This window comes from Cetorhinus maximus, chromosome 7, assembly GCF_964194155.1.
Source record: "Cetorhinus maximus chromosome 7, sCetMax3.hap1.1, whole genome shotgun sequence".
Taxonomy (NCBI): domain Eukaryota; kingdom Metazoa; phylum Chordata; class Chondrichthyes; order Lamniformes; family Cetorhinidae; genus Cetorhinus; species Cetorhinus maximus.
In genome coordinates, this window is record NC_135885.1 from 6,364,026 (window position 1) to 6,386,372 (window position 22,347).

Below are 22,347 nucleotides of genomic sequence, written 5' to 3' on the forward strand. Positions count from 1 at the left end.
AACAGCACCTCATGTTCCCATTCGGCATTTTACAGCCTCCTGGGCTCAACATTGAGTTCAACTTCAGACCATGAGCTCTGTCTCCATCTTGTCTTTTCTTTGCACTCATTGGTCTTCATCTTGTTTTTGCTTTTGGACAGAGCTGTTCATGATTCTGCCAATTACACCCACTCTGGACAAACCTTTAGATTCTTTACTTTACTGTTCCTTTGACCTTTTGTACCCCCCAAAATCTTTTCTCATTTGAGCTCTACCCTATCACAGACCTTCCCTTTCATTCTTCCTCCATCCCCCACCCCAACCTTCGCTTGGTCAAACAGCCGATTACATTTCTGTTTTCCTTCAAGGTGCTTGACCTGAAACATGAACTGTCTCTCTCTCTCTCTCTCTCTCCACAGACACTGCCAGACCTGATGAGTATTCCCATCATACTGTTTTTATTTTGGATTTCCAGCATCCACGGTATTTTGCTTTATATAACTGTGCACTGATGAAAGGTCATAAGCCTGGAATGGTAACACTACGCCTTCCTCTCTCTGCAGCATGTTTGTACACACATAATTCCTTATTACCTGCTTAATGGAGCAGTATCGAGGGAGCTTTACTCTGTGTGTAACCCCACGCAGACGCTGCTTGACCCGCTGAACCTTTCCAGATCTTTCTGTTTCTAATTCCGGCCCAATAAGCGCTTTTTGTCACTTTGAGCTGCCCAGGCCCCCTAAGCCCAGGAAACCCTTCGAAACCTCTCCTGAATCTGCCAAAGCTCAGTTTGCAGCACTCACGCCTTTGTGCTCAGAGGTCGTGGGTTCGAATCCTGCTCCAGTGCAAGAATCAAGGTGGACTCTCCAGTGCAGTCCTGAGGGAGTGCTGCACTGTCAGAAGCACCATATCTTTCAGGTGAGATATTAAACTGAGACCCCATCTTGGCTCTCAGGTGGTCGGAGAAGATCCCTTAGCACCGTTTCAAGGAAGAGCAGGGGAGCTCTCCCAGGTTCCTGGCCAATAATTATCCCTCAGTCAGCATCACTAAGACAGAGTATCTGCTCATTGTCACATTGCTGACTGTGGGAGCTTGCTGTGCCCAAGCTGCTTGCTGCATTTCCTACATTACCACGGCGGCTTCAAACGTTCTTCATTGGCTGTTGACCACTTTGAGAGGTCCTGAGGATGTGAAAGGCCCTATATCAATGCAAGTATTCCTTCCTTTTTTTTCTTTCCCTTCCCCTCCAAGACACTCCTCAGCTTAGATCATAAGACCATAAGACCATAAGACCATAAGACATAGGAGCAGAAATTAGGCCATTCGGCCCATTGAGTCTGCTCTGCCATTCAAACATGGCTGCTAAGTTTTTCAACCCCATTCTCCCGCCATCTCCCCGTAACCTTTGATCCCCATAAGATCACCAGCACTAAGATCTCCTTATGCAGCTCTTTACAAAGTCTCTTTTGACCGTGGCCTGTGGAAAGCGCCTTGTGGTGTTTTGCCATCCTTGAGGAGCTGCATCAACGAAAAATGTTATTGGGTGGCAATTTTTCAACGTTTAACCGACAAGAGTGAGACGTGGTCGCGCAGGAGGGTGCAACAGTGCCGTCAAGACACGTTCAGCGCTCAGCAGCGCTCAGTTTAATATTATGGTCTGTTTTGCAGGAGGTCGGGTCGATCGTCAGTTTGACAGGCTGAGGTTTGGGGTTCTGCAACTGGGGCTGTTGAAGGGAGCAGAGAGGATACCTCATAACATCCCTGATCTGCCTGCCCAGGGGCACTGCTGCCCCGAGTCACGGCCAAACACAAACCTGCAACCCGGCGCTCAGAAATAACAGGGCTTTTAAAGATACAAACGGAAAACACTGTCACACTCAGCAAGTCAGGCAGCGTCCGTGGAGAGAAAAACAGAGTTTACGTTTCAGGTCAATGACCTTTCGTCAGAGCCCATCGACCTGAAGCGTTAACTCTGTTCTTCTCAGCCCCGATGCAGCCACACCTGCTGCATATTTTCAGCATTTTTCTGTTCTTATTTCAAATTCCCAGCATTAGCAGTATTTTGCTTGTATAGTTTTTTTAAAAAGTGCATTACTCAAATTAACCACTGGGTGGGGCAAGGTGGCAACATGCAAAATATTTTTCAGCAAAAGACAGATACACAACTTGCATTGATGGATATAACACCATATTTCTCTGCAGCATGTTTGTACTCTCATAATTCCTTATTACATACTTAGTGCAACAGGAAAGAGGGAGCTTAACTCTGTATCTAACCCCGTGCTGACCCTGTCCTGGGAGTGTTTGATGGGGACAGTGTAGAGGGAGCTTTACTCTGTATCTAACCCCGTGCTGTACCTGTCCTGGGAGTGTTTGATGGGGACAGTGTAGAGGGAGCTTTACTCTGTATCTAACCCCGTGCTGTACCTGTCCTGGGAGTGTTTGATGGGGACAGTGTAGAGGGTGCTTTACTCTATATCTAACCCCGTGCTGTACCTGCCCTGGGAGTGTTTGATGGGGACGGTGTAGAGGGAGCTTTACTCTATATCTAATCCTATGCTGTACCTGTCCTGGGAGTGTTTGATGGGGACAGTGTAGAGGGAGCTTTACTCTGTATCTAACCCCGTGCTGTACCTGCCCTGGGAGTGTTTGATTGGGACAGTGTAGAGGGAGCTTAACTCTGTATCTAACCCCATGCTGTACCTGTCCTGGGTGTGTTTGATGGGGACAGTGTAAAGGGAGATTTACTCTGTATCTAACCCTGTGCTGTACCTGTCCTGGGAGTGTTTGATGGGGACAGTAGAGGAGAGTTTTACTCTGTATATAACACTGTGTTGGACCTGTCCTCCACATGCTGACAATTAAATAGACTATGACCTATTCTCAAACAGTGATACCTCTCACTTTGCCTCCGATTACTGCAATAAACTCATGTTGTTTCCAGATACAGAAATATTTCAGCCCCTGTCATATTGTTAGCAGGAAGCATGGATTGAGAGGAGCAACCAGACTTTATTAAACTTTGTATTTAAAACAAGTTACACTTATAAATAACAAATGAATCACAAATTCCTTCATTCCCAGAAAGCTGAGTTTTTGGGTAGGGTACAGTTTGACCTATTTGTTGAAGAGGAGATTAATAACTAACTCCTGCTAACAAAGCACGGTGTGAATGTCACCCAGCGCACGTGGATCAATCTCTTGGGAGTCCAACATGAACGTACCTAAGCTCAAAGTCCTTCTTAAGTTTAAGGTGCCAAAGACAAAACAAATCTGCCTCCAATTCTTTAGCTCGAGGACAATTCTTAGGGAGAGTTTAGGGAAAGGCACTGAATTCATCAGCAAACTGCTTCTCAAATAATAACTAGAAATGCTAAAAAATATACTCTTGTCGTCCCTCTAGTCTGGGGAGGATGCGGGTGGACTGGGTAGCTATGGCGTACGCTGGTTCCCAAATCGGAGGCAAAGCCGTAGAGTCTGGGGTCGTGCTGATCTGTTGCATCTGAGCAGCCAAGGCCTCACGAGTAGTCCTGAACTTCGAATCTCCCTCGGACTTCTGGCCTCGGTCACGTTTAAAGCAAAGGACGAGCCAGTTTCCAGCTTTGCCTCTAGGTGGAGCACTTCCCTCAAACAAACAAACAAACGGAGTTGAATCACCCCATAAAGAAAGCCGAGGTGGCAGCTCAGGACATCCCAAAGTGCCTTACAGCCGATGAAGTACTTGTGAAGCACAGTCGCTGCTGCAACATAGGAAAGGCGGCAGCCAATCCGTGCACAGCAAGCTCCCACAAACAGACCTGAGATAACGGCCGGATCTCCTGTTTTGGTGCTGTTGATTGAGGGATGATTATTGGCCGGGACACGGGGAGAATTCTCTCCCCTGCTGTTCTTCGGAATCGAGTCATGATTTACGTCACATCCATTTGAGAGGGCAGGCGATGGCATTCTGACAGTGCAGCACTCCCTCAGTGATGTGAAGTGTCAGTCTAGGCTTTTGTGGCGCAAGTCTTTGGAGTGGGACTTGAAGTCAAATCCTCCTGACACACTGAGCCACGTCTGTCATTCATTCACAGGATGTGGGTTTCGCTGGCTGGGCCAGCATTCATTACCCATCCCTAATTGCCCCTTGAGAAGGTGGTGGCGAGCTGCCTTCTTGAACCACTGCAGTCCATGTGGTACAGTGCTGTTAGGAAGGGAGTTCCAGGATTTTGACCCAACGACAGTGAAGGAAGGGCGATATGTTTCCAAGTCAGGTGAGTGGCTTGGAGGGGAACTTCCAGGTGATGGTGTTCCCATCTATCTGCTGCCCTTGTCCTTTTAAGTGGTAAGAGGTCACAAGTTTGGAAGGTGCTCTCTCAGGAGCCTTGGTGAATTCCTGCAGTGCATCTTGTAGACGGTACACACACTGCTGCACCTCTTCAGTCGGCACCATGGAATCTTGCTATTGCACTGGACAGGCAGACTATCCTTCAGATTAACATCTCTTTCTAAAATGGGCTGATACTACTTAACCCTAGATTATACCAGTCGCTAAACATTTCACAAAAGGTTACCGAGGCTGTAATAAAAATGCAAACCAAGCACAAGGGTTTTATTTCTAGACGGTTAGCATTGACAAGTAGGGAAGTTATGTTTAAGCTGTAGTGAACCTGGGTTAGACACCTTCAGTGTGCAGTTTTGGTCACCATATTATAGAAAGGATATAGGGATGCTGGAGAGTGTGCAGAGATGATTGACAAGGACAATACCAGAAATGTGTGGGTATACATATCAGGAAAGGATTGACAGACTGGGTCTCTTTTCCCTTGAAAAAAGGTGGCTAAGGGGTGACCTAATAGAGATCTTCAAAACGATGAAAGGTTTTGATAGAGTGGATACGGAGAGAATGTTTCCTCTTGTGGGAATAGCAGAACGATAGGCCATCTATATAAGATAGTCACCAAGAAATCCAATAGGGAATTCAGAAGAAACTTCTTTACCCAGAGAGTGGGGAGAATGTGGAATTCACTACCACAGGGAGTGGTTGAAGTAAATAGTGTATTTGTATTTAAGGGGAAGCTGGATAAACACATGAGGGTAAAGGGACAGAGGGTTACAGTGAAAGGGATAGAGGGTTACAGTGAAAGGGACAGAGGGTTACAGTGAAAGGGATAGAGGGTTACAGTGAAAGGGATAGAGGGTTACAGTGAAAGGGATAGAGGGTTACAGTGAAAGGGATAGAGGGTTACAGTGAAAGGGATAGAGGGTTACAGTGAAAGGGACAGAGGGTTACAGTGAAAGGGACAGAGGGTTACAGTGAAAGGGATAGAGGGTTACAGTGAAAGGGATAGAGGATTACAGTGAAAGGGACAGAGGGTTACAGTGAAAGGGACAGAGGGTTACAGTGAAAGGGACAGAGGGTTACAGTGAAAGGGTCAGAGGGTTACAGTGAAAGGGATAGAGGGTTACAGTGAAAGGGATAGAGGGTTACAGTGAAAGGGATAGAGGGTTACAGTGAAAGGGATAGAGGGTTACAGTGAAAGGGATAGAGGGTTACAGTGATAGATTTAGACAAGTAAAGGTGGGAGGAGGCTTGAATGGAGCATGGACACCAGCATGGAGTGGCTGGGCCGAATGGCCTGTTTCTGTACTCTACGTCCTATGTAATCCTATGTAATATGGCCCTTTGGATTCCAAGGCAAGAGTGTTACCTCTTTCCCAGCACAGACACATCCCACTTGGTCTTACAGGTAGGTCCACACTGGTGTTTATGCTCCATACAGGTTACCTAGTTGGTTGATTAATTAGTAACAAGGGGTGCATCAGTTAGAAGGGTGAAGACAGTGGTGTGGTGGTAATGTCACTAGACTAGTAACCCAGAGGCCCAGACTAATGCTTTGAAGGACATGGGTTCAAATCCCACCACAGTAGCTGATGGAGTTTAAATTCAGGTAATAAATCTGGAATTGAAAGCCCAGTTATGGTGAGCATGAAACAACTGTTGTAAAAACCCATCTGGTTCACTAGGAAAGGAAGGGAAGAAAATCTGCCGTCTTTATTGCCGGGACTCCAGACCCCCAGCAATGTGGTTGACTCTTAACTGCCCCCTGAAATGGCCGGGAAAGCCACTCAATTCAAGGGCAATTAGGGATGGGCAACAAATGCTGGTCTTGTCCATGATGCCCACATCCCATGAAAGAATAATTACGGGGCAAAGGTGGGTATCTGGAGTTAGATCACAGATCAGCCCTGGCTTCATCAAATGGCAGAACAGGTTCAAAGGGCTGAATGGCCTCCTCCTGTTCCTAGTCTTTTATGCTCCCTTTAAGTGCTATTTGTCCCCAACTATTCCATCTGGCAGTGAGTTCCACACACTCACCATTCTCGGGGTGAAGAAGTTTCTCCTGAAGCTATGAAGTACCATTTACATTCATAGAATCAGAGAAGGCTTATGGCACAGGAGGAGGCCACTTGGCTCATCATGTCAATGCCATCCCTTGCCCCATCGCCCTGCCCCACTTTGCTTCACACTTCTGGCAGTTGGGATAACCATGACGATAGCGCAATCTGTTACACTCAGCTCCAACGCTATCAGCCCAATTTGATAAATGGAAGCAATCATAGAAAACCATGGAACCGTACAGCACAGGAGGAGGCCATTCAGCCCATCATGTCTGTGCCCACGCTTTGAAAGAGCCATCCAATTAGGCCCACTCCCTTGCTCTTTACCCATGGCCCTGTAACTTGCCTTCTTAAGTATTTATCCAATTCCGTTTTGAAAGTTCCTATTGAATCTGCTTCCACCGCCCTCTCAGGCAGTGCCTTCCAGATCACTGCTCACCGAGTGGAAAAAATTCTCCCCATCTCCCCCCCCTCCAACCGCTTCACTCTTGTTTTACTAATTACGGTCAGCTCCTGACAGTGGACACAGTTTCTGCTTATCCAGCCTGTCAAAACTCTCCCGAATTTTGAACACCTCTTTCGAATCTCCCCTTACCTCGCTTTGCTCTGAGGTATTTAATAATCCCTGAGCCATTCCACGGTATCCACATAGGATTTCACGTGTGGGAATGAGGATCTTTATGGGTATCAGTGATCTTTCATGGTTACCCGTGGGTCCATTTTAGGTTTTGGAAAGACAAGGCAGTCATTTTGGGCAGAAATGGGCACAAACCTCTTCCAGAATTGGACAATTTCCCTAACTCATGGGCCCGTGGACCATGTAGAACGAACGGTATTCCAAACCTGATAGAGTGTTGCTGCCTTTTACAGGAACAAGCCCTGTTTGGATCAGGACCTTTCCATTGGAAATCTGTACGGTGGGATGAACTGGAAAGATTTGGCACGTTCCAATGCTGTTCGGTGGAAGTGCTTGATCCATTGCTATTCCATATACGAGGAGTAAAATGGGCAGGGGTTTGGTCTAGTGGAATTGTATACACCGGGAGTGAGTAGTGATTGGAATTACACACAATGGAACGGAGCGGGAATTGAAGTCCTGTACATTGTGAGTGAATGGGAATGAACATGAGTTGGAATCCCACACAACGGGGGTTAATGGGATTTAGAATCCTTGCAGTGAGAGTGATGCAATACGCATGAGTCAGGAGCAGCATGAGACAACAGACTTATTTATTAGGAGGGTGACTCATTTACCTTAAGTAAAATACATCCACGCCAACGCTGAAACTCTCTAACAAAGCGAAAATGTGACAAGGTCACACACACACAACACTTGCAGAAAAGAATGAAAAACAAATACCAAAGTTATGTCAGCGTGACCCACTTTCAAACACTTTATTCTCAATCCCAAGCACTGCATGTTGGGCCTGGTGATGATGTCAGATGGCCCGTTACCATACCGACACCACCACTAAACTAATCAGAGCGCAGGAACACAGCACACTTTGGATTTTGACTCATCCTGCCCCACAAACAAATACTTCTATTGATCAATTTTTCAAAAACCTTATGACGATAGGTTGGAAATTCATCGATTGCTAAACCCGCCCCCTCCTCCTCCCACACCTAAAACAACAGAGCAAACGTAATTTCTACTCCTGAGAGATTAAGACACTGGTGTAGATGGAGCTAGGTAGATTCTTGATTAACAAGGGGATGAAAGGCTATCAGGAGTAGGTGGGAATGGGGGGTTGAGGTTACATTCATGTCAGCCATGGTCCTATTGAATGGCGGAGCAGGCTCGAGGCGCTGAGTGGCCTACTCCTGATCCTGATTCATATGTTCGTACGTGCCCAACACTCTGAACTCCCACAAATACGACACCGTAGAGCAGGCCCATCAATACTCTCAAAGGAAGGAGTCTTCCACAAAGAAAGAAAAACATATGAAATAGGAGCAGGAGTAGGCCAGATACGAACTTGGAGCAGGAGACGACCATTCGGCCCTTCAAGCCTCGTGGCCCATCACGCCTGCTCTGCCAATTGATACCATCATGGCTGATCTTTCAGCTCAACTCCACTTTCACACTTGACTCTCATATGCCTCGTATCCAAAAATCTCTCAGTCACCGCCTTGAATATACTCAAAGGCTAAGCTACTCCTGGGGGTGGAGAATTCAAAATATTCACAGCCCTGAGTGAAGAAGTTTATCCTCATCTCAGTCCTGAATGGCTGACCCTTTTCCTCAGACTGTCGCCCATAGTTCCAGATTCTCTTAGCGTTTATCCTGTTAAGCCCTTTAAGAATTTTATAGGTTTCAATGAGGTCACCTTTCACTCTTCTAGAGAGCACAGGCCCAATCTACTTGGCTTTGGACTCTGTTTGGGTTATAATGTCTGGCTAGCGTTCCACATGGCAACACAGCCACAAATTTGCAGGAAATTGGGTGGAAACCCCGGGAAAACCAGCAAACCAGTGCCCCCTGCTATTTCCGTTACAGTTACACCAAGAGATCGGGATCGGGAGGAGTCCCTGTGACATAAGAACATGAGAAATAGGAACAGGAGTAGACCATTCGGCCCCTCGAGCCTTCTCCGCCATTCAATAAGATCGTGGCTGATCTTCTTGTGTTTCGATTTCCACATTCCCCTCTAACCCCGATAACCTTTGATTCCCTTGCCTAACAAGAATCTATCTACCTCTGCCTTAAAACTATTCAATGACCCAGCCTCCACCACCTTCTGAGGCAGAGAGTTCCAAAGTTGCACAACCCTCTGAGAGAAAATATTTCTCCTCATCTCTGTCCTAAAAGGGTGACTCCTAATTTTAAAACAGTGCCCCCCTAGTTCTAGACTCACCCACAAGAGGAAACATCCTTTCCACGTCCACCTTCTCAAGGCCGTTCAGGATCTTGTAAACTTCAATCAAATCACCCCTCACTCTTCTAAACTCCAGTGGAAACAAGCCCAGTCTGTCCAACCTTTCCTCATAAGACAACGCACTCATTCCAGGTATCAATCTAGTAAACATCCTCTGAACCGCCTTCAATGCATTTACATCCTTCCTTAAATAAGGAGACCAAAACTGCACACAGTATTCGAGGTGTGGTCTCACCAATGCCCTGTATAACTGAGGCATACCATCCCAGCGGACAAGTTTAGCATCAGTAAGGAGCCAAAAGCACCTTGCCCCCACTAAAAATGCCCTCCAAAAGCACCCTCCAGCTCTTGCCTCCTACCCTGAAGACTGTTCCAAGCATGATGGCTCTCAGCTGAAAAGAGTTTTCTCAGCAAGTTGATCATTGACTGCCAATGGTGCAATGTCCTCCTCCCATTCCATACTTCCCTATGCGAATCTCTAAGAGCAGCGTTGGAGATGCCTTTCTGACTGGGCTCATGATACTTTCCCACTGGGTAACATGGAATTACTTGGAAATTTACAGCACAGGCCATTCAGCCCATCAACACGGTCAGCGGTTACATACCATTGGCACACCCCGGTTTCCGATGATCGCTGGTCTTCGGCTCAAATCTTCCCTCTTCATAATACAGGGAGAGTAGATGATCAGCGGGACCAGGTAAAGTGCTACTAACAGTCCTAAATATGCCAAGATTAGGAAAATCTGAAAAACTGAAAGCAGACGAGGGCAGATTATTGGCAAGCGAGACATAAAGGGTCTTTAAAACTAAACAGATGCCAAAATACTGATCAGGACAATGGGCCCAGGCTTTACTGGGATGATAATGGCAGGTTTAATGGCGCTCACCGTTATGCCATGAACCCCAGGGCACCAGATGATTTGGCGTCGCTCCACCAAGAGCCTTGCAGACCAAACAGCAGCACACCCTCAACCTTCCCGTAGGTTTAGTGAAATTTCTGTGTTTACACATTAAGTGCCCACTTAACATGCCGCAGAAAGTTAGGGCTGATGGTTAATGGCGTAAGGAACTTTTTAATGAGGAGATTTTTATTCCCAGCTGCCACTCAACCTCACTGGCCCAGGAAGGGAAGAGTTGGCACTGTGAAGTCTCATTCCTTTGGCTAATAAATTGCTGTTCGAGATTTTTATTCCTTTTTCCCATCTCTCCATTCTGTCTCTTTTTTTTTCTCCCTCTTGCTTAAGCTAATCTGTTTTTCCCTCGCTTTATTTCTCTTTCTGTATGTGATTCAGTTCTAATTTACCCAGTTTCCTTCTCCATTGTTCCTTCCTCAAACCTGAAATCTCACTGGTTAAGGTGATAGACTGTCGGTCCCGCTGTCCATCGAAGCTCCACACGGCCTATTGCCCTCGCCGGAACTGTTTTCCAGCTCGCACTCCCAGCAAGTTACACCACAAAACCCCCCCTTCAAGCCAGGGCAGAAATTTAACTGGCGGGACCATGCGATGAGATGCCCCCTTGCGGCAAAAGCTGGGCCCAATGCGAACAGGAGGGAGTCACAGTGATTCACAGGGTCAGGCAACGGTTGACAGACAACGACCTACCAACTTTCTCTGATCGAGCAAATTGTCCGGCAATTAGCCAGGCCAGCATTGTGGCAGCAGCGACTGCGCCAATGTGCAGGAAAGGTGCTGTGGCCTGCGTGAGGAAAAGAAAAAATGAAACGTCAATCTTACTGTCCGTCATTTTGTTTATCCTTCTCTCAACTATTTTTTTTAAACACACAAGCTGGTTGTGCTTATCCAGAACGCGCTGCCTGTAAAGGCGGTGGAAGTAGATTCAATAGTAACTTTCAAAAGGGAAATGGATAAAGTACTTGAAAAGGAGAATTTTTCAGGGTCGTGGGGACAGCGGGACTAACCAGGGGAACCCTTTGAAAGACAGGGCAAAAGCAAAACACTGCCAATGCTGAAAATCTGAAATGAACAGAAAATGCTGGAGACACTCAATGGGTCTGGCATCATCTGAAGAGAGAGAAAAACAGGGTTTTAAAGAGCCCAAATGGCCTCCCTCTGTGCTAAAGCGTTCTCTGATTCTGTGAAAACAATCCATTATAATTCCACCGTATGTCAAAAGAAAAGTCAAACAGAAGGAAACAGACAGACTGTAGGGTAAAGGTAATGTCACCGGACTAGGAATCCAGATGCCCAGGCCGAGGGGACATGGGTTCAAATCCCACCAGGGTAGCTGGTGCAATTTAAATTCAACTAATGAGAAACATCTGCAATTATAAAGCTCGTCTCAGTAATGGTGACCACGAAACTATCGCCAATTGCCATAGAAACCCATCTGGTTCACTAACACCCCTTTGGGGAGGTGTCAGCTGTGGCTCAGTTCATAGCACCCTCGCCTTTGAATCAGAGGGTTGTGGGTTCATGTCCCACTCCCGGAAACCAAGAACTGTGATTGTACTCGAAAGAGTTGCAATCTGTGACTGTTGATAACTCGAAAGAACACCCCTTTGGGGAAGGAAATCTGCCGTCCTTACCCGGCCTGGCCTACACGTGACTCCAGACCCACAGCAATGTGGTTGATTCTTAACTGCCCCTCTGAAATGGCCAAGCAAGCCGCTCAGTTCAAGGGCAATTAGGAATGGGGCAACTAATGCTGGCCTTGGCCAACGACGCCCACACCCCATGGATAATAAAGAAACAAAAAATAATAAAAGGTCACAGTAGAATGAATACTTACTTGGAATGATATGAGAATTATGTCCCACTCTTCATTCCACAGCTGATTGACTGAAATCATGGCGACGAGAATAGCGACCAGCACCACCATCAGTCCAACCTAGGAAAGTGAAGAGAAGTTTACACCTTCCATAACTCACATTCATGGCCTATACTATCAAGATCAGAATGGTTTCACAGTGCTGGGTCCTGGAGAGTATTTCGATGGGGTATAGGCAGAGGGAGCACCACTCCCTCAGGTCGCCAACCCTTGCAAGTTTCAAGAACCTTGGAACGGGAGGAGGCCATTCAGCCCCTCGAGTCTTTTCCACCATCCAATGAGATGAAGATCGATCCGTATCTCAACTCCATCTACCCAACGTTGGTCCATGACCCTTGATCCCCTTTTCCAACCGGAATCAATCTCAGTCTTGAGAGATCCAATTGTCCCCCAGCAACTCACAGCCTTTAAAAGGAAAAACTTGCTGGGGACATCAAGGATGGCACTAAAGGATTTTTTATAAGTATATTAAGAGAAAATGGATGGCTAAGGGTGACGTGGCCTCTAGAAGAGAAGGCGTCTTGGACCTGAAGTTAAGGCAAACCTGCTGAATCATTATTTTACATTACTCTTCACACTAAAGGATGAGGAGAAAGTAACAGAAATAGGAAAAAAAAATAACTAAAAAATAAATCAAGACAAAGCGCTTCCAAGTTAGAACATAATTAAAACAAGCTAATGGAGAAAATGAGACTGAGGATTGATAAGTCTCCAGGACCTGATGGCTTCCACCCACCAAGTTAGAAAGGAAACTGTAGATGCTTCAGTCACCATCTTCCAAAATGCTTTTGATTTAGGAACCATGGATTTGAAATTGGCCAATGACACACCATTATTTGAATAGGGTAAAAAAAAAGACTTGCATATATATATATATATATATATATATATATATATATTAGCGCCTCTCACAAACTCATGGGGTATAGGCAGAGGGAGCACCACTTCCTCAGGTCGCCAACTCTTGCAAGTTTCAGGAACCTTGGAATGGGAGGAGGCCATTCAGCCCCTCGAGTCTTTTCCACCATCCAATTGAAGGTCGATCCGTATCTCAACTCCATCTACCCAACTTTGGTCCATGACACTTGATCCCCTTTTCCAAAGTGCTTTATAGCCATTTTTTTCTGAACTGTAGTTAATGTCAGGGACGCAGCAGCCAAATTGTGCACAGCAAGATCCCACAAACAGTACTGTGATCATGACCAAAAAAAAAACGTGTTGATGTGTTGTGTGTGATGTTCACTGAGGGATTAAATACTGGCCAGGTCACAGGGCAATCACCCCCCCCTTGTTGTTCTTCAAAGTAGTACCACATGAGAGGGCAGACGGAATCTCAGCTTCACATTTCATCCAAATGACAGCCCCTCTGACAGTGCAGCAATCCTCACTACCACCCTGGATGGTCAGAGTAGATTCTTGTGCTTTGACTCCGTGAAGTGGGACTTAAACCCACAACCTTCCGATGCAGGGGCCAGAGTGCCAGCCACTGAGCTATGGCTGGCCGGGTGAGAGAAATTCTGACATCTGAATGTACCATGGACAGTTATGGACAGGAATGGGGCCTTGTTGTGATGCCCCACCTGATCATATAGCCTGCTGGGACATACCCATCCAGGAGAAAGATCACTTTGTGGAAGCGTATCATACAGCACAGAAAGAGGCCATTTGGCCCATCATGCTTGTACCAGCTCTTTGAAAGAGTTACCAATTAGCCCCACTCCTCCCTGCTCTGTCCCCGGTAGCTCTGCTATAAAGGTACCTGGTATCCAGTTCTTGGATGAGGTGCCAGATCGTTTCTGTCACCCATGGAAAATAAAGCAAGAGATAAGTCAACAATCGAAAAGATTCAAGGGGAAAGGAAGGATTGTTCCCCATGAAATCAGTCCAGATCTTCTCCCGCTTACCTTGTGTAGCCAGTGCAGGTTCATCTGTTGCCCCACTGCTATGTGACATAATGCTAAAATCTGAAAGAGAAGTCATCATTACATTAATTGGTGGAATCACAGAATCATACAGCACAGGTGAAAGGCCACTCGGCCCATTGTGCCTGTGATGCTGGCCCTTTGAAAGTTACAGGGCACCAAACCCTGCTTCAGCCTCCAGTGACCTTTCATTGAGTATCTTCACTGCTGAGACACACCAGGCCCACCCCTCCTACCCTGGTGCCCTCCTCCTCCCCCCCCCACCCCAATCAATCTTAAAGCTACCCCAGGCAGAACGGACCAGTTCACCATTCTCACAACGTGGGGAGGGTAGATCCAACTCTATGGGTGGGATTTGATGGCCCCTGCTGCCAAGTGGGATTTTCTGGTCCCGCCAAAGTCCGTGGACCTTTGACCAGCTCGCCACGTTTTTCAGCCCCACCCACATCGTGACAAGGCCATAAAATTCCACCCATGGTGATGCTCTAAGTCAGACGTGAAGGGTTTATCAGCACGTCTCACAACTTTCCCCGCTATTGTTTACAATCGACTTTGGTGATAATTAAAACGTAAAGTGGGCTCCCGGCTCACTATCATCCACCTTACACCTACGTCCAATCAGAATCTACCACCAGGGCAGTCAAGGTCATGTATATTCGCCATGTGAAGTAGGGATTAAACACTGGGAATAAATCGGACCAGTGAGGAAGCCAGCGAGTTCCAATGCTTGGTCAAAGATTCTTTTTTTAAAATTCATTCACAGGATGTGGGCGTCGCTGGCTGGGCCAGCATTTATTGTCCATCCCTAATTGCCCCTTGAGAAGGTGGTGGTGAGCTGCCTTCTTGAACCGCTGCAGTCCATGTGGTGTAGGTACACCCACAGTGCTGTTAGGGAGGGAGTTTTAGGATTTTGACCCAGCGACAGTGAAGGAACGGTGATATATTTCCAAGTCAGGATGGTGAGTGACTTGGAGGGGAACTTCCAGGTGGCGGGATTCCCATCTAGCTGCTGCCCTTGTCCTTTTAAGTGGTCGAGGTCACAAGTTTGGAAGGTGCTCTCTTAGGAGCCTTGGTGAATTCCTGCAGTGCATCTTGTAGATGGTACACACTGCTGCTACTGTGCGTCGGTGGTGGATGAGTTCAGTTCGATTAGTCATATTGGATTCAAAACGTTGACTCTGTTTCTCTCTCCACAGATGCTGCCAGACCTGCTGAGTGTTTCCATCATTTTCTCTTTTTATTTCAGATTTTCAACATCTGCAGCTTTTTGCTTTTATTTTAGAATGGAAACAGTTTGGTCTCTGGATCAACAGCATCATTTCTGCACCCCCCACCCCCCCTCCCCCCGGCTAACCCCCACAGTTTTACCACCATAACCGCACCACCCCATCCCATCCCACTTCGAAGAGAGCACTAAGTAAAGGCAGCTCTCCTATAGCTGTCATGGTTACCAAGGCAACAATGGGAATCCCAAGGCGGCGAGGACCCCCCCAACTTTGTAACACATTCCCGCACCATCCAAAAAAATTCCCTGCAGATCAGAGACCACGGGTCTCCTTATAACTAACTCACCAGTAAAAATGTGACGTAGATGAAACCAGTTGAAGCTAGTACGAACACAGGAACTGACCAGTCATTCCAGTAACCTTTCTTATTGTACATGTACCTGAAAAATAACAGATCGACTTCACTTACTTTACACCAGCCATGGGTGTACAAGCACAACAATAACCTGCATTTACATTGCACCGTCATAGGAACGTACCAGACAAAATTTGGCAATAAGGCCCATAGTCATATAACGGTTACAGCGCGGGAGGCCATTTGGCCCGTCGATTCCGTGCTAGCTCTCTGAAGGGGCAATTTACCTAGCCTCACTCCCCCACCTTTTCCCCTGTCGCTCCGCAAACCCTTCCTTTTCAGATAATGAAGCAATTCCCTTTTGAAAGCCGCCATTGACTCTGCCTCCACCTCACTCTGAGGCAGTGCTTTCCAGATCGGAACCACTCGCTGCCAGAAGAGGTTTTTCCTCATATCGCCATTGCTTCTTGTTAATTGCCTTAAATCGGTGCCCTTTGGCTCTTCATCCTTCTGCCAATGGGAACAGTTTCTCCCTATCTACTCTGTCCAGGCCCCTTATGATTTTGAACACCTCTATCAAACCTCCTCCCAGCCTTCTCTTCACCAAAGAGTATAGTCCCAACTTCTCCGATCTGTGTAACTGAAGCTCCTCATCCCTGGAACCATTCCTGTGGATCCCCTGATATCAGAACTGGTGACCAAAAGCGTGGTCAAATAGGTTTGTTTTATGTAGGGTCTTAAAGAAGGAGGGGGATGCGGAGAGGTTTAGAGGGGGAATTCCAGAGATTAGGGCCCAGGCAGCTGAAGGCACGGCCGCCAAGGGTGGAGCGATTAAAGTGGGGGGTGTGCAAGAGGCAGAATTGGAGGAGCACAGAGAATGAGGAGGATTTTGGGCTGGAGAATGTTACAGGAGGTAGGGAGGGGCAAGGGCATGGACAAAATTGGAAAGTAGGATGAGAATTTTAAATTTGGCGCAATCTTCCATTGATTGATCAAGTGAGATTAAATAGTCCATTGACCCAACCTCTTTCCCTTGATTTACCACTCTCCTTGTCCCTAGGGATGGAAGGGGGGTTGGAATAATAACAATGCTTATTTCATTATCAGGTTGAAACATCTCTAAGCAATTCACACAATGGCTTGCGTTTGAAGTTCACTGGCTATTGGTACGTAGGCAAACGCAGCAGCCATTTTCACACAGTAACACCCCACGAGCAGCAAATGATAAAGTTATTCCATTTACAGTGATGCTGTTGGAACCATAAATGTTGGCCAGGACACCGAGAGGACTCTCCTGCTCTTTCAGCTGGTACTATTGAGATTTGTAACATCCACCTGGATGAGAAGGTTGGGTCAGACGGCAGCCCCAGCAGTGCAGCACGCCCTTGAAGAGTTTTACAGCACAGAAGGCTATTCAGCCCATCGTGCCTGTGCAGGGTCTCTGAAAGAACTAGCCAATTAATCCCACCTCACCCTGCTCTTTCCCTGCAGCCCTGCAAAGTGTTTTCTCAAGGATGTGTCCAATTCCTTTTTTTGAAAGTTGCCTTTGAATCTACTGCCCCAATTCCTTCCAGGCAGCGTGTCCCAGTTTTCACCCACAGGGTGCGCCCAAGTCCCGGAGTGAGGCTTGAACTTGCAACTTTTGACTCAAGAGGGAGCTATGCTCACTGACTCACACTGACAGGTCAGGACAATAGGAAAACAAAAGGACAAGCGGTGAAGGAAAAGATAACTGAAATGCTGAGGTGGGGGTTGGAGTGTAAAGGGGAGGAAATGATGCTTCAGTTGGGCAGATTCCGTTTGGAGTAGAGGACTCGAAACGTCAACTCTTTTCTTCTCCGCCGATGCTGCCAGACCTGCTGAGTTTTTCCAGGTAATTCTGTTTTTGTTTTCCACTTGGAGTAACTGTGTTCAGTCCTGGGCATCGCACCCCAGGAAGGACAGATTGGTCTTTGGAGGGGATGCAGCGCAGATTCATCAGAATGATGCTGGGGATAAAAGGGTTAAATACGGAAGATATGTTGGCTCAACCCGTATTCCCTGGAATTCAAAAGATTTAAGTTTAGAGGATTTGAGTTCAGATTGAGTTTAAAAGAGTTTGGGGAGATGGTGGCATAGTTGCTAACGCCGCTGGACCAGTAATCCAAGTAATCCAGAGGCCCCAGGCTAATCCTTTGGGGACATGGGTTCAAATCCCACCAAAGCAGCTGGTAGAATTTAAATTCAACTAATGAGAAAAAAAATCTGGAATTGAAAGCCAGTCTCAGTGATGGTGACCTTGAAACTCTCGTCGATTGTTGTAAAAATCTGCCGTCCTTACCCGGTCTGGCCTACACATGACTCCAGACCCACAGTAATGTGATTGACTCTTAACTGCTCTCAACGGCAATTAAGGCCATAAGACATAGGAGCAGAAATTACGCCATTCGGCCCATCGAGTCTGCTCCGCCATTCAATCATGGCTGATAAGTTTCTCAACCCCATTCTCCCGCCTTCTCCCCGTAACCTTTGCCAGGGACACCTATATTCCATTAAAAAATACAAACAAATGTGAAGGGTGGTTTGAGAAACTATTGCCCTATGACGGGGCCATCAAAAACAAGGGGGCACACTGGTGACACGAGAGTTCGGCTGTCCCAGGGTGAAACCAGGAAACACCTCCACACACAAAGGGGAGTGGAAGTCTGCGAACACCCAACCCCAAAAAAGCTGTGGACGCAGGGGGATAATTGGACTTTCCAAGAGTGAGATCGATCGAGTTTTGTTGGGTAGGGTTATCGAGGGGATTGGTCGGGTAAATAGATGAGATACACAGAGCAGCCATGATCCAACTGAACGATGAGGGGAAGGGAGTGAGGGGAGGGGCATGAGAGACGAGAGTTGGAGGAATGTAGCAATTTTGGAGGGCTGTCAGGCTGAAGGGGGAGGTGGTGGCATAAGGGTATTGTCACTGAGTAGTGCTCCAGAGACCCAGGGTAATGCTCTTGGGACCGGGGTTCAAATCCCACCACGGCAGATGGTGAAATTTGAATTCAATAAAAATCTGATGGTGACCATGAAACCATTATCGATTGTTATAAAAACTCATCTGGTTCACTAATGTCCTTTAGAGAAGGAAATCTGCCATCCTTGCCTAGTCTCGCCTACATGTGACTCCAGACCCACAGCAATGTATGTCCTCTGAGCAAGGGTAATTTGGGATGGGCAATAAATGCTGGCCTAATAGCGACACCCACATCCAATGAATGAATAAAAAAGGAGGCTTCCAGAGAAGGAACGATGAGGCCGCTGATATTGTTTTAAATGTACATGATAAGCAGAACAGATTTTACAGGGCGACAACTGGGTTTCAGTAGGTTATGACTCCGTCATTATAAAGAGGCATTTAAAAAAACATCAGCAAGTGTCCACTGTGGCTCAGTGGTAGCACTTCCCCCTCTGAATCAGAAAGTTGTGGATTAGAACCTCACTCAGGAGATTTGAGTTTGTAATCCTGGCTGACTCTCCTAGTGCAGTAGTGAGAACGAAGCGGGGGGGAAGAGACAGGAAGCAGGGAAAGGTCAATATTCCTTCACCTCTAATGAGCCCTGCTGGAGAGCTCGAGTGCGCCTGTGTTTTTTCAGCACATTGTGGAGTTTTATTTGGAACTCATGCACTGGGCCACAAAGCTTCCCTTGAAACTTGAGCATATAGTCCAGGCTGACACTCCCAGTGCAGTACTGAGGGAGTGTTGCGCTGTCAGGGGTACTGTCTTGTGGATGAAACATTAAACTGAGGCATCATTTGCTCTTTTAAGTGCACATAAAATATCCTATAACACTATTTCTAAGAACAACAGAGAGTTCCCCCTTGTGTGTCCTGGTCAATACCTATCTCTCATTCAACTAAAATAGCTGGGAATTATCAGATTGCTGTTTTTGGGATTTGGGGAAAATTGGTTTCTGAAATTACAACAGTGACTTTCTTTTTCTTGGGATGTGGTCGTTGGTGGCAAAGCCAACGTTTGTTGCCCAACCCTAATTGCCCCTTGAGAAGGTGGTGGTGAGCTGCCTTCTGCAGACCATGTGGTGTAGGTACACCCACAGTGCTGTTAGGAAGGGAGTTCCAGGATTTTAATCCAGCGACAGTGAAGGAACGGTGATATATTTCCAAGTCAGGATGGTGAGTGGCTTGGAGGGGAACTTCCAGGTGATGGTGTTCCCATCTATCGGCTGCCCTTGTCCTTCAAGGTGGTAGTGATCGTGGGTTTGGAAGGTGCTGTCTAAGGAGCCTTGGTGAATTCCTGCAGTGCATCTTGTAGATGGTACACACTGCTGCTACTGTGTGTTGGTGGTGGATGGGATGCCAATCAAGTGGGCTACTTTGCCCTGGATGGTGTCAAGCTTCTTGAGTGTTGTGGGAGCTGCACTCATCCAGGCAAGTGGGGAGTATTCCATCACACGCCTGACTTGTGCCTTGTAGATGGTGGACAGGCTTTGGGGAATCAGGAGGTGAGTTACTCATTGCAGAATTCCCAGCCTCTGACCTGCTGTTGCAGCCATAGTGTTTATATGGCTGGTACAGTTTAGTTTCTGGTCAACAGTAACTCCCAGGATGTTGATAATGGGGGATCCAGTGATGGTAATGCCACTGAATGTCAAGGGGCGATGGTTAGATTCTCTCTTGCTGGAGACGGTCATTGCCTGGCACTTGTGTGGCACGAATGTTACTTGCCACTTATCAGCCCGAGCTGGAATGTTGTCCAGGTCTTGCTGCATATGGACACGGGCTGCTTCAGTATGGACACTTGAAAAAGTACTTAATTGGCTGTAGAGCACTTTGGGACACCAAAGTCATACAAGGTGCTATGTAAATGGAGTTCCTTTTTTCTTAAACATAGAGCCCCTCACAGCCACTTTGCATCCAGGTAGGTCTTTGCACAGAGTGAGGCAACTTGGGCTCAGACTACGAAGCAGGTAAAAGGCCACTGACTAACCTGTCCCTAGTATGCACAAAAGTGGGTCAGTGATGCAAAGAACGGTTCAATCATCTGTCACCACCACTGACCGGGCTCCACACACACAGCATGCAGGAGGCAGTGTTTTGGAATTCACACAAAGACAGAGGCTGAGGCCTAGCCCGATTGTAACCCGCTCAAGCCCTCTACCCTCCCTGACCCCAATGGGTTGAGTGTGCCAGGGGTGCGCGTGGGGAGTTTAAAGGGCACACTCACACACCCTGAACTCCGACCCAAAGCGATTCAGGCCTGAATGAGGCCTGGAGCCTGTTTCACTTGTGACAGTTGAGGCTAAATCTTAGAATTGGTGCCATGACCAGTTATTAATCTTCCACAACAAGGGGGAAGTCTGTACCGCTGTCTGGAAAAAGCACCAGGAGGAAGCAGCCAACCAGAAGAGGCCAAGGTTGGCTTTCCAATTTTGCCCAGTTTTAAGCTTCCTGTGGACCAGGAGGAGATATTATCTCTAACCCATCCATGTAAGAGGGAGATAAAGGAGAATTGCTTCTCTCAGAGGGGTGTTAGTTTTTGGAATTCTCTTCCCCAGAGAGCAGTGGAGGCTGCTTCATTAACTATATTCAAGGCTGAGTTAGACAGATTTTCAATCTACAAGGGTTATGGGTGGGGGTTGGTGGAGGGGGGTGGGGAGCCCAGGCAAGCAGGAAAGAGGAGTTGAGACCACAATAAGATCAACCATGATCTTACTGAATGGCGGAGCAGGCTAGAGTGGCTGAATGGCCTACTCCTGCTCCTGTTTCTCATGTTATGGTCCCTGCCTTATCCACTCTAAGTTTGCAGGGAAGAGTCCGAACTCCCAACCTCCAGCCTCAGATTCTTCCTATTCCGAACATGACCTCAAAGGCTCCAGTGTGCCTCCTCCTCCACTGACAGGCTAGCAGCACTCACTTGGCTCCCCTGATGCAGCCTCCTGTCGCCAAATGCCTCTTCCTTCCCCCTTGCCAGCTATTCTGCCAAACTAACCACCGGTCACTTGGGAGTCTGCACAGAATTCACAGAATCACAGGGCAGAAGAGGCCCTTCGGCCCATCAAGTCTGCACCGACACGTGAGAAACACCTGACCTACCTACCTAATCCCATTTACCAGCACTTGGCCCATAGCCTTGAATGTTATGACGTGCCAAGTGCTCATCCAGGTACTTTTTAAAGGATGTGAGGCAACCCGCCTCCACCACCCTCCCAGGCAGCGCATTCCAGACCGTCACCACCCTCTGGGTAAAAAAGTTTTCCCTCACATCCTCCCTAAACCTCCTGCCCCTCATCTTGAACTTGTGCCCTCTCGTGACTGACCCTTCAACTAAGGAGGAACAGCTGCTCCCTATCCGCCCTGTCCATGCCCCTCATAATCTTGTACACCTCGATCATGTCGCCCCTCAGTCTTCTCTGCTCCAACGAAAACAACCCAAGGCTATCCAACCTCTCTTCATAACTTAAATGTTTCATAACTTAAATGTTTCATCCCAGGCAACATCCTGGTGAATCTCTTCTGCACCCCCTCCAGTGCAATCACAACCTTCCTATAATGTGGCGACCAGAACTGCACACAGTACTCCAGCTGTGGCCTCACCAAGGTTCTATACAACTCCAACATGACCTCCCTACTTTTGTAATCTATGCCTCGGTTGATAAAGGCAAGTGTCCCATATGCCTTTTTCACCACCCCACTAACATGCCCCTCTGCCTTCAGAGATCTATGGACACACACGCCAAGGTCCCTTTGTTCTAAGAACTTCCTAGTGTCATGCCGTTCATTGAATACTTCCTTGTCAAATTACTCCTTCCAAAGTGTATCACCTCAC

General features: G+C 47.2%; 2 protein-coding genes across 3 annotated transcripts in view; one reads left to right on the top strand and one right to left on the bottom strand.

Annotated features, from left to right (window-relative positions):
• LOC144682565 (BTB/POZ domain-containing protein KCTD14-like) overlaps positions 1 to 1,301 on the top strand; it is a 1,380,231-nt gene extending 1,378,930 nt beyond the window's left edge. For both annotated transcript variants that reach the window (XM_078545011.1, XM_078545009.1), the window contains exon 3: positions 1,256 to 1,301. The gene's annotated coding sequence lies outside the window, so the exon portion shown is untranslated. The remainder of the gene's footprint in view (positions 1 to 1,255) is intronic.
• Positions 1 to 22,347, bottom strand: part of gdpd5b (glycerophosphodiester phosphodiesterase domain containing 5b) — a 227,580-nt gene that overhangs the window by 45,723 nt on the left and 159,510 nt on the right. The window contains exons 4-8 of the mRNA XM_078544979.1: positions 15,525 to 15,618; positions 13,935 to 13,994; positions 11,992 to 12,090; positions 10,845 to 10,938; positions 9,846 to 9,991 (exon numbers count right to left, since the gene is read on the bottom strand). Coding sequence (XP_078401105.1) covers positions 9,846 to 9,991; positions 10,845 to 10,938; positions 11,992 to 12,090; positions 13,935 to 13,994; positions 15,525 to 15,618 — 493 coding nt within the window. The remainder of the gene's footprint in view (positions 1 to 9,845; positions 9,992 to 10,844; positions 10,939 to 11,991; positions 12,091 to 13,934; positions 13,995 to 15,524; positions 15,619 to 22,347) is intronic.